General features: G+C 47.9%; 1 protein-coding gene across 3 annotated transcripts in view; it reads right to left on the reverse strand.

Moving 5' to 3' along the window:
• DYNC1H1 (dynein cytoplasmic 1 heavy chain 1) overlaps window positions 1-16,388 on the reverse strand; it is a gene marked incomplete at its 5' end in the record, with an annotated part of 112,337 nt that overhangs the window by 87,354 nt on the left and 8,595 nt on the right. For all 3 annotated transcript variants that reach the window (XR_014226067.1, XM_082275242.1, XM_082275241.1), the window contains 12 exons: window positions 231-350; window positions 466-576; window positions 2,530-2,706; window positions 4,470-4,610; window positions 4,730-4,876; window positions 4,955-5,104; window positions 6,765-6,944; window positions 7,084-8,160; window positions 10,002-10,229; window positions 10,382-10,653; window positions 12,188-12,374; window positions 14,370-14,625. Coding sequence is in view for 2 of the 3 variants with exons in the window: in XM_082275242.1 (XP_082131368.1) it covers window positions 231-350; window positions 466-576; window positions 2,530-2,706; window positions 4,470-4,610; window positions 4,730-4,876; window positions 4,955-5,104; window positions 6,765-6,944; window positions 7,084-8,160; window positions 10,002-10,229; window positions 10,382-10,653; window positions 12,188-12,374; window positions 14,370-14,625 (3,046 nt within the window). The remainder of the gene's footprint in view (window positions 1-230; window positions 351-465; window positions 577-2,529; window positions 2,707-4,469; window positions 4,611-4,729; window positions 4,877-4,954; window positions 5,105-6,764; window positions 6,945-7,083; window positions 8,161-10,001; window positions 10,230-10,381; window positions 10,654-12,187; window positions 12,375-14,369; window positions 14,626-16,388) is intronic.

Consider the following 16,388-nt stretch of genomic DNA (forward strand, 5'->3'; position numbering starts at 1 on the left):
GTAAAGACCCCCTAATGTAGCTTCCAATGTTGCATTGCTCCCCAATTCAGAGCAGGAAGGAAGAGGACATTTTACTGATCAGGCTTATTGCAGCACAGTAAGTGGATTCAGTACTGCTTAGGCGCTCATACAGGACTGACTTTAGTTGTACTAACGTCTAATTCCCGTGTTTCAAGGAAGAAAAGATGAACAGTTCCACTTTTCCTCCAATCACCTCGCAGTATACTTACATCAACTTGTTTTTCAAACTGCTTGATTTTGCGTTTCAGAGACTGTACATATGTGATGAAGGTCACCGCGTCCGAGGTGCTGGCGGTATCCACTGAATGTTGCTCCAGCTCTTGACGGGACTACAATTAAAAAAAAAAAAAATAAAAAAAATAAATAAATAATTTTAGGGAATTAAGAAAAAACAGAAACCATGTAGAACGTATAAGCAATGTTTTTCTATGAATGGATCCATACCTTGGAAATCTGAGAATGAAATTCTGTCATGTTCTGCCCAAGCATCTGACCGAACTTGCTGAGGACCTCTTTGTGCCAAGAATCATATTTTAGGTTGACTTTAGATTGAACCTGTCACCACACAATAAATTATAATGAGACAACAGCCTGACAATCATTCCACTTCTATGTTTATTAAAATGTAAACGGTTTTACAAATACAAGAAAAATACAGATTAAAGGAATTGTAAAGTCTTGTTTTGTTTTTATAAAAATGAACATGTCACACGTCCCTCCTCTGTGTAGTTGTATTTGCACAGAGCAGCCCGGATCCTCCTCTTCTCAGATCCCTCTTCTGCTCTCCTGGCCCCTCCCTCCCTTTGAGTGCCCCCGCAGTAAGCAGATTGCTATGGGGGCACCCAAGCAGAGTCACAGCTCCATGTATCCATTCAGACACCGAACTGCGGTTCAGCCCCACCCCCTCTCCTCATTGGCTAACTGACTTTGATTGACTGCAACAGGAGCCAATGGTGTCGCTGCTGTGTCTTAACCAATGAGGAGGGGAGTCCTGGGTGAATGAGACCGTCGTGGACATCGCTGGATAGAACGGGGGCTCAGGTAAGCATTGGGGGGGGGGGGGGCTGCTGCACACAGAAGGCCTTTCATCTTAATACATAGAATGCATTAAGATAGAAAAAAAAAAAAAAAAAAACCCCTTCTGACTTTACAACCCCTTTAAACAGAGGAGGAAGGATACCTCAGTATTCGCCCCTTTCACACAGGCGGACCGCCCTATTTTCCATCCGTCCAGCGGATGGGGTTGAATCCGACAGGCAGTCTGTTATCATCCGATTTCCCCATAGAGGACAGCGGGGACCTGACAGCTGTGTCTCCGCACACAGCGCAGAGACAGAGCTGCCATCTGCCTGATCGGCGGATCGATCCCCGCTGAGAAAAAAATGGAGTCTGCCGACTGACTCCCCTGTGTGAAAGGGGCCTTAAGCTTAAAGATCATAAAATCTGCAGAGCAGGTGTGACAATTTGCAGCATCCATAGGGTGGTGACCGCCCCTGAAACAGCCAGTGGATCATGGAAGGGTTAATCTGAGGTTTGGTGAGTGGACACACTGGATGCCTTTGCTGCCATTGTGCCTTTAAGGAGGTTTGGGCTCCCTCCAGGCTCAGCTGCCTCCCAATCATTAAATTTACAGGAGTTAGGACTGCAGGTAATACAGGGTGCCGTGAAGGGGCACTGCAGCTCATGCATGCGTTTGTAAAGGTGTGCTAACTAAACCCCAGTTTTTAATGCATGCTGTTAGACAGGTTAATTCAGTTGGTCATCAAACTAGTTGGAGAAGCCGGGAATTTTTTCTGTTTTTGCCTCACATGCATTGCCCTTCCATGTGCTCTTTGCTATGAAGGCCAGTTATAGGTAGGGGCAGGGGCCATTTTATTTGTTGCTAATTTGAGGTTTGACTATTCAAAGGCTGTCAGGTTATTGATCCCATAGAAGCAATAGTGCACAAAATTTTATGTAGACAAACTTTATACTCCTTTTTGACTTTGTTAGCTTTTGAGGCTAGGTTCACACTGGCGTGATGCAGATAGCATTGCATGTGAATAGCATTGCATTCCTATGCGCATCACATGCGATGTTGGTGCGATTTCAGCTACACATTGTATAGTCAGCTACGTATCCGCACCAAAAAAGGTGCCGGAGCCTCCCCCCCCCCGGAGCGATCCGATTCTGCAAATCACGCCGTGTTTTGCAAACTGATTGTGGGGTGTGGTTAACATACACTCAATCATTTCACATAGACGGGATGAGAGTTCGATGCGTTGCCGAACCTGCAGCAACTCTGCCCTGCATCTAGTGTGAACCCAGCCTGAAACATTACTTTGTGGGGAGCCCTCAGCTCTGGATGCACGATTTGCCATTAGCATTGGATGTCATTTTTTGCAAGGCTCCAAACACCATCCAGAGAGTGAAATTCAAATCTCATGGGAAGATATTTGTTGGTGAAAGGGTAGAAAGATATTTGGACTCCCTCCCATGGCTGATGTCTGACGGGCCCCTGGAACCCACCTTTCCATAGTCAATGATGACGGGTCCGAACTCTTTCCTGGTCTCGGCATTGTCAAACGTCCCTCGGGCCTTCCGGATCTGCACAAGCAGCGCCTGCCACTTATTCAGATCTTCTTCCAGACGGTTGTAAATGTTTTCAGCCTGCATGTCCCACAAGCACTGGTACTGCAGCCACACCTATAAACATACAAATCTCAATTATTCACAATGTAGAAATAAGACTCAAAATATCAAAATCACAATAAATAACTCCAGAAACAAAAAGCAATTCTGAATCCTCACCACATTACACCGCCATTATTATTATTATACGGGATTTATATAGCGCTAACAGTTTGCGCAGCGCTTAACAAAATGAGGGCAGACATTACAGTTACACTACAATTTGGAACAAAAGGAATCAGAGGGCCCTACTCGTTCGAGCTTGCCATTAGCATTTCTACATTTATTCTTTGCAGAGATTGGCATTCTAAGCACAACGGCCTAAATTTTTGAGGATGCCCAGCGTGAGCCCCGGCGGAGTCAACCACCCAGGGGCAGCGGAGGGGAGGGTGAATGCCCAAATGGAGGGTATTGGCTTCAGCCACCCGCACTGGTGCCTCCCCACGTAGCTCACGACCAGTGGGCCGCAAAAGTGCGGCCTAAATTTTTGGCCGAATCCGGTCGCGTGAGGCGCGGACCTGCGGATAATAAACTATCTGCTTCCCCAGCCCAACAACAGCAGCGGGGAGCCCAGAGGACATCCCTGCATTAGTCACCAACACCCCAGGGTGGAAGGAAACCCTGCTCAACCCCCCCCTTGCACACCTGGAAAAACCTGGCCAGCAGCAACCCCAGGAAGCCCCGACCTGAAGAGCATGTGACAAAAGCCAGCTCATAACCTCCCCAGGGAGGGAAGAGGGGGGGGGGGGCAGGGGTCCCACCGTCCCGGGGAGAGGCCCACGTCCAACCCAAAACCATTGAGGGGGGGGGCAGCTACTTACCATACCAGGAAAAAAGTGGGCACCACTCCTGATAGGCCACTGCTCCATCGGAATGGGGGGCTGTCGGCCAGGAGAAGCAAGCCAGGTTGTATGCGCCCTTTTGAGACATTAAAAAACTCTCAGACCAGCCCTGTCCAGTGAGGTTATGTCACGGCCAGCCTAGCACGGAGCAGAGGTCTGCACGTGCTCACTGGTTAGACTGGGGGGACCCTCTGGATCTAGATTATGTATAAATATTTATATTTAGTTATATTACTATTATCTAGGGGGCAGTATAACCCAATGGTTAAGATGATAAAGAGTTGTGTCCGTCAATGAACGAAAGAGAAAAATGCACTGTCACTGTACTGACAGGGAAGGGGTTAACATTGGGGCAATTAAAGGGTTAAGTGTGCTTCTAGGGAGTGCTGTGTGGGGGAGGTGGCTTAACTGGAGACGACAGAGATCCGTGTTCCTGCTTAGCAGACACACAAGATATCCATCCACTTCCTCTGACAGAAAGGCGGTCTGCCTTGTTTACATAAGCAGACCGCCATTCTGCCTTTGAACAATCGGAAGGTCCTGCCAATTGACTCCCGCTGTGTCCGATCGTAGCGGGGGCGAGTTGCTGGCGGCACATGCGCCTCAGACCCGGTCCACGAAATCATGTACAGGTACGCAATTTCACGCAGGAGGGCTGCCCTGCCGCAGTATATCTGCGTAGGGGAGGTCCATAAGTGGTTAAAGAGTCCTGAGCGCCCAGGGAAGGGAGGGGGGGGTTAAAAAGGATTGAATAAGATTGATGTGAATAAGATTAATGAATAGGATTGATGTGAATAAGAATTCACAAGCCGATTGCTCTTAAAGAACTTATGCAGGAAGACAATGCAGCGTGTGTTTTAATACTCTCATGTGTCTCCCCCCCCCCCCCCCCCCCCCCCACTGCAATAAACCCATCAAAAATCTGGGTGGTCTTACCTTGACATACTGCTCCACTTCTGTCACAATACCCAAAATAGCGCTGTAGGCTTCATCCATTCCAACCTGACCATCCGGCATACGAGTCAGGGCATTCCTGTAGTACTTTTCTTCTTCTGACAGCTCATAATGGACGCCCACCTGTAAAAAAAACGGCACCATTAACTCACCCGTACTGGAGAGAGCGGCACCATTAACTCACCCGTACTGGAGAGAACGGCAGAGGAGAGTCAGGGAAAATCTGCCAAAACCCACATTACCTGATATCTCTGGCTCTGGATTCTGGGCAGGGCCAGAATGATGGTTTCCCAGTTGAACAATTCCTGATACAGTTTATATCTGCAATCTTCAATTGGTGGATTAAGATAGATGACCTGATTGGTGATGCGGAGTTCATGGACAATATTCTGCAAGGAAGAGAGAAACATTTAGACGATGGTTGTAGGATAGGAGCGGTGAAAGGTCTATTAGGTTCAATCACGTACCTTGATTTTGGGCTCTCCGCCTGGTTTGTGGCTGGCCTGAGGAGCGTCCGTGTCCATATCAACATCGGCTTTATCGTCAAACTGACCCAGCAGAACTTGTGTCCAAGTTTTCAAACCGGCCTGAAGACGCACTCCCAGGATTCTTTCAATCTATGGCACAAGAAATGCAAATTATGTACCAATCAGCAGCTGACAAACCTGTCTAGAAAGCAAAAAAAAAAAAAAAAAAAACGATCAACAACCCATCAACCATGGATATCAGTCCAAATCTGTCATAAAATAGGACCTTAGTGCATATTAGGAGAGGCGCGCCATATGACAAAGATTGGGTGGTATACGATTCTGATTTAATTAGTAGTGGCGTAATAAAAATAAATAAAAAAAAAAACAAAAAAACACAACACATTCCACACGTTTCCGGGAAATTGACGCTACGCAACAGAAAGCGCAAACATTTTTGTAAATGTAGCCATGTACTTCCAGTTCTACAGCCCTGAGGAGGGAGAAGCCTCAAATACCCCGAAACACATTGTACTTCATACCAAGACTCCTTAAGTTGTGCGAGTCCCTTTTCACTCTCCACACACCGGTGTCATGTTATGAGAAAACAGCTTGACTGGTTCCCCTTAGGGGCTGAGAAAGCCAGGGACCGACCTATAGGCACTATACTACATTTTAATCTCTTGAACCCCCCCAAACCTCGGTCTTCAACTCCCAATATGAGGGACAGCTCATCTATTGCCAGCTCACACCCGAAATAAATTCGGCATCAAACAACCCATTTTAACTCATACTATAATAGTAAGCCAATGTTTCCTATCCAATTTCTCTGGATTAAGACTTTTCCCAATGTAGACCCATGATAAACTAAAAGTTACACCCAGTACCCGGAAGTGAGGTCATGACATCACTTCCAGGTTGTTTACATGGAGACCCGATCAGAGCCGAATGCGGCTTGATCAGGTCTTCTTTTCGGCGGCCGTGCAGGGAGGATGCACGGGAGACCTGGGCGAGCCACGGAAGGTGGGGTGGGTGAAAGGACACACGTCCCCTCCCGCTCCTTGTAATGACAGCCGAGCGGCTTCTGAGTCATTACAAGACTGAGGTCTCATCACTCCGGTACAGCACTGTAGCGGAATGGACACAGAGAGTGGTTTGTGTTGAAAGAGTGAGGGACTCTTTCACTTGGGACCATCATATTTCTGAGCAGTGTCCCTCAGGAGATGTGTGGGGATGTATTGCAGATCGCGAGAATATGGCAGAAGTGTTTCATAGACCCATGCCAGTGGGGTGGGGTTTGTTATTGCTGAATAACTGCATTACCATTGTCCTATTGTTCCTGTCTGCCTTGAGTAACATTATTATGGGATGTGTATGTCTGGGGGATGGCTCGAAGAGAGAGGGGTTTTCCCAGAGTGTAGATCTCTTGTGTTTTCAATAAACTGATTCATTCTAGTTGACTCCCAGAACTGTGTGTCGTCCAGTTACTGGGGAGGGATTTTGCCTTGGATATTTTAGTACTTCCTCAGCTTCAAGGATTATACAGCGGAAATACCTAGGCTGGGTATTGGAGCTCCGTTACAAGCACTTTCCGAAATATCAGCTATATCAGTAACCTCAGGGGCCGATTCCGATATATCAGGGAAAGTGCAGATTGGCCCTCGATATATCGTTGGTGCCAATAATCAGTCGTTCCTAGTCTTAATGTGCTAACTTCAAGGCTGACAAATAGAGCTTATCCCATATTCTATCCAGCATTGGGGGGGAGATAAATCAAACCAAGTCCCCATACTAAGCTGCAGCCTCTCACCTCCATATCAAGTTTGTTGACCCAGATGGAAAGGTTGGAATAAGAGTGAAGGTTCAAATCATCCACAGCTTTCTGGACTCTGTTCAGGATCTCGGAGAACGTTTTGTTGTCATACATACAAGTCTCCAGAGAACGAACTTCCAAGTCGATTTTCTCTTCGATGATGAGTAGATCATCCACCTGGGAAACACAAAACACCAATTCTAGATTACAACAGTGAAAATTAGGAATTTTTTTCCTTCAATAGCTCATTGGTGTCACACCATTGCTTCTGTGCCCCAATCAACATCCACAGAAAGATATATGAAAAATAAAATACCTTTTCTTGGAAGTTGAAGACGGTTTCAGCCAAACGTTGGACATAAGGATCCAGTTTGTACGACTCCCAGACCAGAGCGATTCCTTCAGCTATCAGAGCTTGGACCTCCTTCTTTAAACCGGCAACCAGCAAGCTAATGGTATTGCGCTCCTCCACTTTCTCACAGGTGCGCTCATAGGTACGGACGCTTTCAATAAGGGAAATAGCAAAAGGGTACAGCTGATTGGCCTGGTGGGCTTTGTTGACAATGGCCAATGGGACACGGAACCCGAGCCATTTGAGGTTCCGGACCTCTTTGGAGAGCGTTATGATCTCAGGCAGGAAGTTGACCTTTAGCTTGAGCACATTCCCGGTCCTCCCTCTGGCGCGTGTACTTTCAATGGTGAAGATACGCCCGGACACGCCAAGATTACGCTGCTGAACTTTCCTGGCCCAGTCATCAAAAATTTCCTGGGTGTTGAGTTTCATGCGGAAGCTGTCTCCATCTTGTTTCAGTTTCTGCCCTTCCACATGATTTTCCCAGCCTTTACCGAGAACGTCTTCCACTCGCTTCATGTAGGCGGTCAGCTGTCGGTCAATCTGCTTGGCCCAGATGATGGAGCCTGAAACCGGTGGGAGGTCTCGTACGTGGCTCATCTTGCACGCCTGGCTTTGCGGATATTGTACTTTGAACTTGTCATGAAGGGATTCAATGTCATCCTTCACCCGCTGGATGAGCTGCGTTTGGTACTCGCGGATAGCTCCCCTAATGTGAGGTCTAACAAAGAGAGCGTTGAAACGGGAGAAGATCCTGAACATCTCGTTGGCGTTTTTAGCTGTGCCGAGTTGATCTCGGAGACGAGCTGTGATTCTGGTCTCCACTCGGTCTATCCTTTCATCGTATCTTTTCAGTGCCGCTTCCCACGCCTCTGTACCTTCCTTTGAGACATCCAATCCATCAACTTCCTTTACGTTCTCGTAGGCCAGGTTCACCTCCTCAATGGCGTTGGCATCTGCGGCATCAAATAAGACTTCTGCCACCTTCATGTCCTGGGGTTCAGGTACGTCCCCCTGGTTCTGCTGAGCCACTGCTGTAACCTGTATAAATAAAAAAAGGGGACTATAATTTGTGCAATTTTATTTACTTTATTTTATAAATGTATACAACTCGACTTTATTTTAATAAAACCTTAAAAGGGACATCACACCAGGTGCAGTAGAACTGCATTGGGCGGCTATTCCAGCGCAGTCCCCAACACAAGAAAATGCCCGTCTCCTACCTGGGCTGTAAAGTGAACAGTGCAATGTTGGTGTAAATAGACAAACACAGTGTGACTCGCCGTCACTGGGAGTGAAAGACAGACACTTAATGGTTGGGACAGGAAGGTTTGTCAGCCGTTTGATTCTGAACATGTTCATTGAAAGAGCTAATCACATTGGCTTCTGTTCCATGTCCTTCAATGTCAGAGACAGGCTCTCCCTATTGTTTGTGTATTGAGATAATGTGTATTCCACGTACTTCAATGTGGGGGGCGTTCAGACTGTCATTGGCAGTCTTGTCCTATTGTCTGTTTTGAGGTGGAATGTAGATTGTGTCAAGTCTGCCCGTCACATTGTTAAATGTTAATGACCTCACATTGTTCTGTCCAGATGGCTAGATAATTAGCTCAGGTTAATTCTGTTCCTGTATACACTCATCTACATATGATAATGTAATCAGGCAGAGGGGAGGGATTGTGTACACTGTATAGGAGTGACTGAGTGTAAAACTCTGTTTTTATTGGATTGTGAATTTCATGGCCTGTTCCCCACAAGGTCCACCTGGGCGGTAACCCTATGGGGGAAAACTGTATGAAAGAGCAGCTGTACTATTAAACCTCGAGTTCTACTTCACCCTCGATCTAGAGTCCTGTCTCCTATTGGGGGAAGCTGCTACAAGGGATTGCTATGCTCTTCATACTCTCTTGAACAACAACAAGCTCTTGGAAGAGCTTTTTCATGTGCCTGCTTCACTTTCTGGGGAAAGAGGTTCACCCACTGGAACCATGTTGTAGGTCCAGGGTGGGTAGGAGACCCCAACCAAGCTGCAGCGGTTTGTGGGGTCTGTGGTGGTTATGGTGTCTAGTGGAGTGATTGGAGCATCCGTCAACTGAGGTACCCAGTCGGGGTGCCAGTTGATCACTTACACACAGGATACCTCTGACACCCTGCAAAGCATTCTGGACTTTCTAATACAATCCAGCACTACTTCTGCACTTGTTGACCACAAAGTCTGGCCAGGTTGGGGGTCTGATTGGAAAAGTGGAGGGGGGGGGGGGCTGGGTTGTGCCTGCTCATGTGGCTGTGTGCCCCAATATCCAGTAATTCAGATCTTCTCAAAATATCCTGTTCCAATATGTCAGCCAGTGATTGGGAGGCTCTCTTGGCTCGCTCAGCACCTGCTGGCTGCAAGTGGAAAATGTGAAAACACTCTTAGCCTGGGACAGACTAGAGCTGGGTGTAAACCCAATTCCCATCCCCCCACAAACCTGACAGATCCCTGCATCCCCATAGCTTCTCCTGCTGGTCAGCGTAAGGCGAGGAATGCCGATACCAGCATTTCCGATTTACACTGGGATCAGCAGTGATTGGACACAGCTAATCACGATTGGTGAAGCAGCGTTTCCAAGGAACACAGCACCACTGAGTGGCCGGTTCTGAAGGAGGGTATATGATGTGCAGAACGGTAAAAGCCACCGTCCGGTCATCAATCTGCTATAGGCCAGGCAGGAACTGGTTAATAAATGCATTTAGGTTATAATAATAAAAATAATAAAAAGCCTCAAGGAGTTTAATTTACAACTCAAAAAAATGTGGAAAGCCTTTTACCAGTTTGCAGTGAAAGCTCAAACAATTTGTAGTCTGCATTCGATCTTTAATCCGGTAATAATTGGCCTCACCTGTGGTCGGAGGACTCGCACAATGACGGCTCTCAGCTGTTCATGCTGACGCCGAAACTTCCTCATTTGGTCCAGACGGGCCTGAAGCTTCCTGTGGGCGGGGTTAATTCTCCAAACCATCTTCAAATTCTCCTCCCGTTTCCTTTTAACGATATCTCTCAGTAGAACTTGAAGCTTCTCATACTCATCGTCCCAGGTTTGGAAAACCTCAAAGCAGGCAACCATGACCTAAAAAACGTCAGGACAGACATGTAACCATAGGAACAGTGCAGAGCGCCGGGATTGGCATATTAAGCCCCGCCTCACTGCAACGCACGCCAGCTGCTGTGTTACAATGCAGCCAGTAGGTAATGACCGATACACTTTGCGCCAAATCATACCTTCTCAAACTCCTCATAAGCCACGTGCATAAGTTTGCGGGTACCCAGAACCTTCAGCAGCTGAGAGCTGAGGTCTCGGGAGATGGCTTCCACCAGCCGCAGGGCCCTCTGAATGGGATACTTTGTGTTCCGGATTTTTCGGAGGTGGGTAAAGATGGCGACCAAAGCCTGTCTGATTTTGTCCAGTTCGGTGGCTGACAACAGGTCATTCAATGGGAAGTCCTTCATCAGAGGGTTGTAGTCATTCACCGTCTCCAAGGCTTGCTTGAGACCTGTTCAACAAGACGAAGGAATCCATTATTAAACAGTTTCCGGACCGCCCACCGTCTATTTACATCGGTACTTTGACGTTAAATACCGGGGTTATGCCAGCAGATAGCTGCCATAACCCCATTTTTTTTTTTTTAAATGGCGGGCGGTCGGCTTTAACATAAAGGTGGTCCCAGCAGCAGACGCCTGAGGGGGGACATGATCGCAATTTATAAATATCTCAATGGGGGTCTAAGATTAGAAAAAAAGCTGTTCAGTCGAAGGGATTGCATGAGGACTCGAGGGCATACAATGCGATTAGAGGAGAAAGTTTTAACCTCAGGCAACGCAGGGGGTTCTTTACTGTTAGGGCTAAGATTGTGGAATTCTCTACCACAAGAGGTGGTTTCTGCGGGAAGTATGGTGGCTTTCAAAAGACTCTTAGACTTGCATCTCAAGGATCAGAACATTCAGGGGTATGAGAGATGATTACAGCCACACACACCTACACAGGGGGAACTGGATGGACTATTGTCTTCATTCAACCTCACCTACTATGTAACTATTTGCTGAGGGATCACCTTCATGGGCAGCGGGAGAGGTGTGTGTCTCCCCCCCCCCCGGAGCCATCGGTAGCAGGGAAAACAATCCGGTCCTCTCTCCTCTTAGGTAGGGAGTCGAGTGAGAGCAAGCTGGCCCTGACTCCACTCAATGGCCTTGGAGGACCAAAGCAACATCATGCGTCGCTTCCTAGCAACAGTCCCATTTTTTTTTTTTTTCTGGGCTTTAGTGTAGATGTGAGGTGTGAGGTCTTTTTGACCTCAGATCTCACAATAAAGAGGACCTGTCCTGCTTATTTCTATTACAAGGGATGTTTACATTCCTTATAATAAGAAAAAAAAAAAGCCACACCCACATATGTAAACAGTGTTCAAACCACACATGTGAGGTATCGCTGGGATCGTTAGATCGAGAATAATAAGTCTAGCACTAGACCTCCTAACTCTAAACTGGTAACCTGTAGAAATTTTTAAAAGTGCGCCTTTGGAGATTTTTAAGTACCAATGTGTTGCCATTCTGAAGCATGACATGCTGGGTATTATTTAAGCAATGTAACATCTTTCACATTAAAAATAATTGTGCTAACTTTACGGTTTTATTTAATTAAAAAAAAAAAAAAAAAAGTGTATTTTTTTTCCAAAAAAAATATATGTTTGTAAGACTGCTGCGCAAATACAGAGTAATAAAAAAATATTGCAACGATCTCCAAAAAAAATAATAAAATTACTATCATATTTTATATATATATACATACACACACACACACATATATACACATACATAATTAACATACATATACACGCACACACACTTTTTTTTAGCACTAGAGAATAAAATGGAGATCGTTGAGATATATATCTCCGAAGTAATTTTCTCGCAAAAAAAAAAAAGATTTAACTTGTAAGAAACCAAATGTCAGAAATAGGCCCAGTCCCCAAGTGGTTAAAGGCAAACCTATCACAATGCTAACATGCAGTTCCAGGTTCTTTGGCTTACCGGTGTCGGTGTCAAAGCTGACTGTGGCATGGAATCGCTTGCCGTGCTTCAAGATGTCCAACGTCAGAAGAACCTCGGGGCTCTCGCGCTTTTCCTGGATGCGGTAGAGCGCCCTCTCCAGGTTTAGCCAGAAACTGATCTCCTGCAGGGCTGTGCCAGATGCTGGATCTCGGTCTAATTTTGTTACCTAAAAACACAAGTTTGGGTTTAGTTACTGAAAGAAAACAAACTTTACTCCAATCAAAATAATCAGCAGCTCAATGATCAGCACTGCTGCCATGGAGCACCGAGTTCCTCAATCCCAACCAGAACCCCAACTGCATGGCGTGCGCCTGTCCTTCCTCGCGCCTGTTTGTGTTTCCTCCGGGTACTCCTGTTACCGCCACCAAAACATGCTGGGAGGTTAATGGGTTAAATACAACTTAGAGTGTAAGCTCCTAGGGAGCAGGGACTGATGGAAATGTACAGTGCTGTGTAAATTGTTGGTGTTCTACTAATACCTTGATAAGTAGATATAGAACACAAATAGGGGGCTGAGCCACTCTACGGCTTCCATAACCTTGGGGGGGCAAACATGATCTTCCTGACTTCCTGGGTCTGTAACCCCACAACTCCTAACACTGGATTATCCAAAACTTGGGGACACATGAGAAAAGTTACACTGATGACAGACAGTCTAGTTGTCGGGGGAATGAAGACCAACCTGAGAACTCCTCTTCAATGCCCCCCCCCCCCCCCCCCACAAGGCTTCTGTAGAAAGTGGGCGATTAGCTAGCAAATAATGGGCCCTCACAAAAATGCCTCAGGTGAGGATCTTAAAGAAGAAATAAGGGATTACATTTTCTTCCAGTATTATACTTATCTAGGTGGATGCTGCATCGGTCCCCTGGCACCACTACACTAAGAACCGATTGATTGAACACCGCCGATCGCTCGGTTCTCACAGCTTCGTGAGCAGAGAGCAGCTCACTGTCAGTCACCGCTCTGTGCTCCGCCCCCTGGGCTGTGGAGGGGCGGATAGGCCGGCTTAGGCTCTCAGCAGCCCCCTGAGGGGATGGGGACACCTGAGCCGAACCACTGCTCTATGGTGTCCAATCAGACAAAGCCGCTGCCCGCCCCTTCCCCTCCCTTTCTATGTTATAAACTTACAAAAGGAAGATTAATGGGAGAAGCCAATTTGCATTGAAGAAATGCAGCGAGTCCTACAGACCCCCCACACACAGCCAGGGTCCCACAGACCCCCCCCCCCACCCACACACAGCCAGGGTCCCACAGACCCCCCCTCCACACACACAGCCAGGGTCCCACAGACCCCCCCTCCACACACAGCCAGGGTCCCACAGACCCCCCCTCCACACACAGCCAGGGTCCCACAGACCCCCCCCTCCACACACAGCCAGGGTCCCACAGACCCCCCCCTCCACACACAGTCAGGGTCCCACAGACCCCCCCCCCCCTCCACACACAGTCAGGGTCCCACAGACCCCCCCCCCTCCACACACAGTCAGGGTCCCACAGACCCCCCCCCTCCACACACAGCCAGGGTCCCACAGACTCCCCCCCCCTCCACACACAGCCAGGGTCCCACAGACCCCCCCACCACACACAGCCAGGGTCCCACAGACCCCCCCACCACACACAGCCAGGGTCCCACAGACCCCCCCTCCACACACACACAGCCAGGGTCCCACAGACCCCCCCCTCCACACACAGCCAGGGTCCCACAGACCCCCCCCTCCACACACAGCCAGGGTCCCACAGACTCCCCCCCCCTCCACACACAGCCAGGGTCCCACAGACCCCCCCCCTCCACACACAGCCAGGGTCCCACAGACCCCCCCACCACACACAGCCAGGGTCCCACAGACCCCCCCACCACACACAGCCAGGGTCCCACAGACCCCCCCCTCCACACACAGCCAGGGTCCCACAGACCCCCCCCTCCACACACAGCCAGGGTCCCACAGACCCCCCCCTCCACACACAGCCAGGGTCCCACAGACCCCCCCCTCCACACACAGCCAGGGTCCCACAGACCCCCCCCCTCCACACACAGCCAGGGTCCCACAGACCCCCCCACCACACACAGCCAGGGTCCCACAGACCCCCCCACCACACAGCCAGGGTCCCACAGACCCCGCACACGAGGATCTCTGCCTTGGATTACTTGCTGGAATTTTACCTTCTGAATCTCGCGGATCCAGCGGTTGACCCCAGACTGCAGCTGGTTGAGGAAAGTCGGATCTTCTACTTTGTCTCCGAAATCTGTAACTTTGGGTTTTTCTCCCCTCTCGTAGCACTGCTTGGCAACATTGGTAATGTTGGGATGGATGAGAAGACTGATTTCTGGGATCTCAATGTTCTGCTGCAAGTGTAGAAGTCCCATTTCTAGCTCTGCGATCTTCTTCTCAACTGAAGGCGCCATTTTGTCTCCATCCCTGGAAATAAAAAGTAAAGTATGAAGAGCTAGAAGTCTGGAGCAATGAGGATCACCGAATTCTCTCCATTCCAATCCTGAGAAGAAGAGGAGGAAGATTCAGAGCAGGAAAAGTGTATATATCAGGGGGGGTGTATTGATCCCACGAGTCACCAAGGGGATACATTGCTTCCAGAAACAAAAAGAGTGAAGCTGAGCACCCTGCTCCTGCGCTCAGAACCAGGTCCTCAGGCTGTTTCAATCTTGGAACCCACCACTTGGCATCCCAAATGGCTAAGCCTTGCTGCCCTCTACGACCGGGGTGGTCGAACACACTGTAAAAACAAACACAAAGAAAGGGCGCACCAGCCTAGCGCATTATCCTCAGCGGGCTTTTTATAGCCTCTTCCTCAGAGCCTCAGGCCTCGAAACGCGTCAGCCCTCCGTCTACATGGGACATTGGACTTTTCCCATTTGATGCCGTTTTCTGAATTGATATGCTGTTTTACTACGCATGTTTGTGAGTAGTTGATTTTAACTTCTATTATTAAAAAGTCAGCTGAGGATAATGCGCTAGGCTGGTGCGCCCCTTTCTTTGTGTTTGTTGATACATTGTTTCCCCCAGAGAATCTGTGTTCCTGAAGGTCCACATCCTGCATCTCCCAGCACCTTTGGATGTAGTGACCCCTCTGCCAGGTCCCCATGCTCTGCTGACTGAGGACCGCACAGAATGAATGTAATGGCAATGGGTGTGCTGGACGGTCTATTGATGCGGGCTGCTGAGCGATCTGTCACTGGCGGGGATTTGTTTTTGTGTGAGGGTCTGTTGTTGCTGGTTTGGGGGGGGGGGGGGGGATCTATTGTTGGTAGAGATGACTATTGGTTCTGACTGCTGGAAGGTCTATGGATGCTGGCTGTTGGGCAAATCGGTTGTTGCTGCGTTGGGTATACTGTTGCTGGGGAGGTATTTTGTGGGTTGTCCATTGCTGCTGCGTTGTGTCCCTATTTTACAAATTTTCTTGTCATCGTTAACAAGTTCTATACAGATTATAGCACCACAAAATGATTGGTTCTGTATTCACTAAAAGGGGCCGTACTGGGAGGTGGAATCAAGAGACGGAGCTCAGTGGAGGGGAGGGGGCGGAGACAAGGGAGGAGTTTCTACACCTATTCTAGAGAAAAGAGAGAAAGAAAGAGAAGAAGAAGAAGAGAAAGAAGAAGAAGAAGAGAGAAGAAGAAGAAGAAGAAGAAGAGAAGAAGAAGAAGAAGAGAGAAGAAGAAGAAGAAGAGAGAAGAAGAAGAAGAAGAGAGAAGAAGAAGAAGAAGAGAGAGAAGAAGAAGAAGAGAGAAGAAGAAGAAGAAGAGAGAAGAAGAAGAAGAAGAGAGAAGAAGAAGAAGAAGAGAGAAGAAGAAGAAGAGAGAAGAAGAAGAAGAAGAGAAGAAGAAGAAGAAGAGAGAAGAAGAAGAAGAAGAGAGAAGAAGAAGAAGAAGAAGAAAGAGAAGAAGAAAGAAGAAGAGAGAGAAGAAGAAGAAGAAGAAGAAGAAGAAGAAGAAGAAGAGAGAGAAGAAGAAGAAGAGAGAAGAAGAAGAGAGAATGAAGAGAGAGAAGAAGAAGAGAGAAGAAGAAGAGAAGAAGAAGAAGAGAAGAAGAAGAGAGAAGAAGAAGAGAGAAGAAGAAGAGAGAAGAAGAAGAGAGAAGAAGAAGAGAGAAAGAGAGAGAGAAGAAGAAGAAGAAGAAAGAAGAAGAAGAGAGAAGAAGAAGAAAAGAAGAGAGAAGAAGAAGAA

Source organism: Pelophylax lessonae (genome assembly GCF_965119305.1).
Source record: "Pelophylax lessonae genome assembly, chromosome: 13".
NCBI classification, from domain to species: domain Eukaryota; kingdom Metazoa; phylum Chordata; class Amphibia; order Anura; family Ranidae; genus Pelophylax; species Pelophylax lessonae.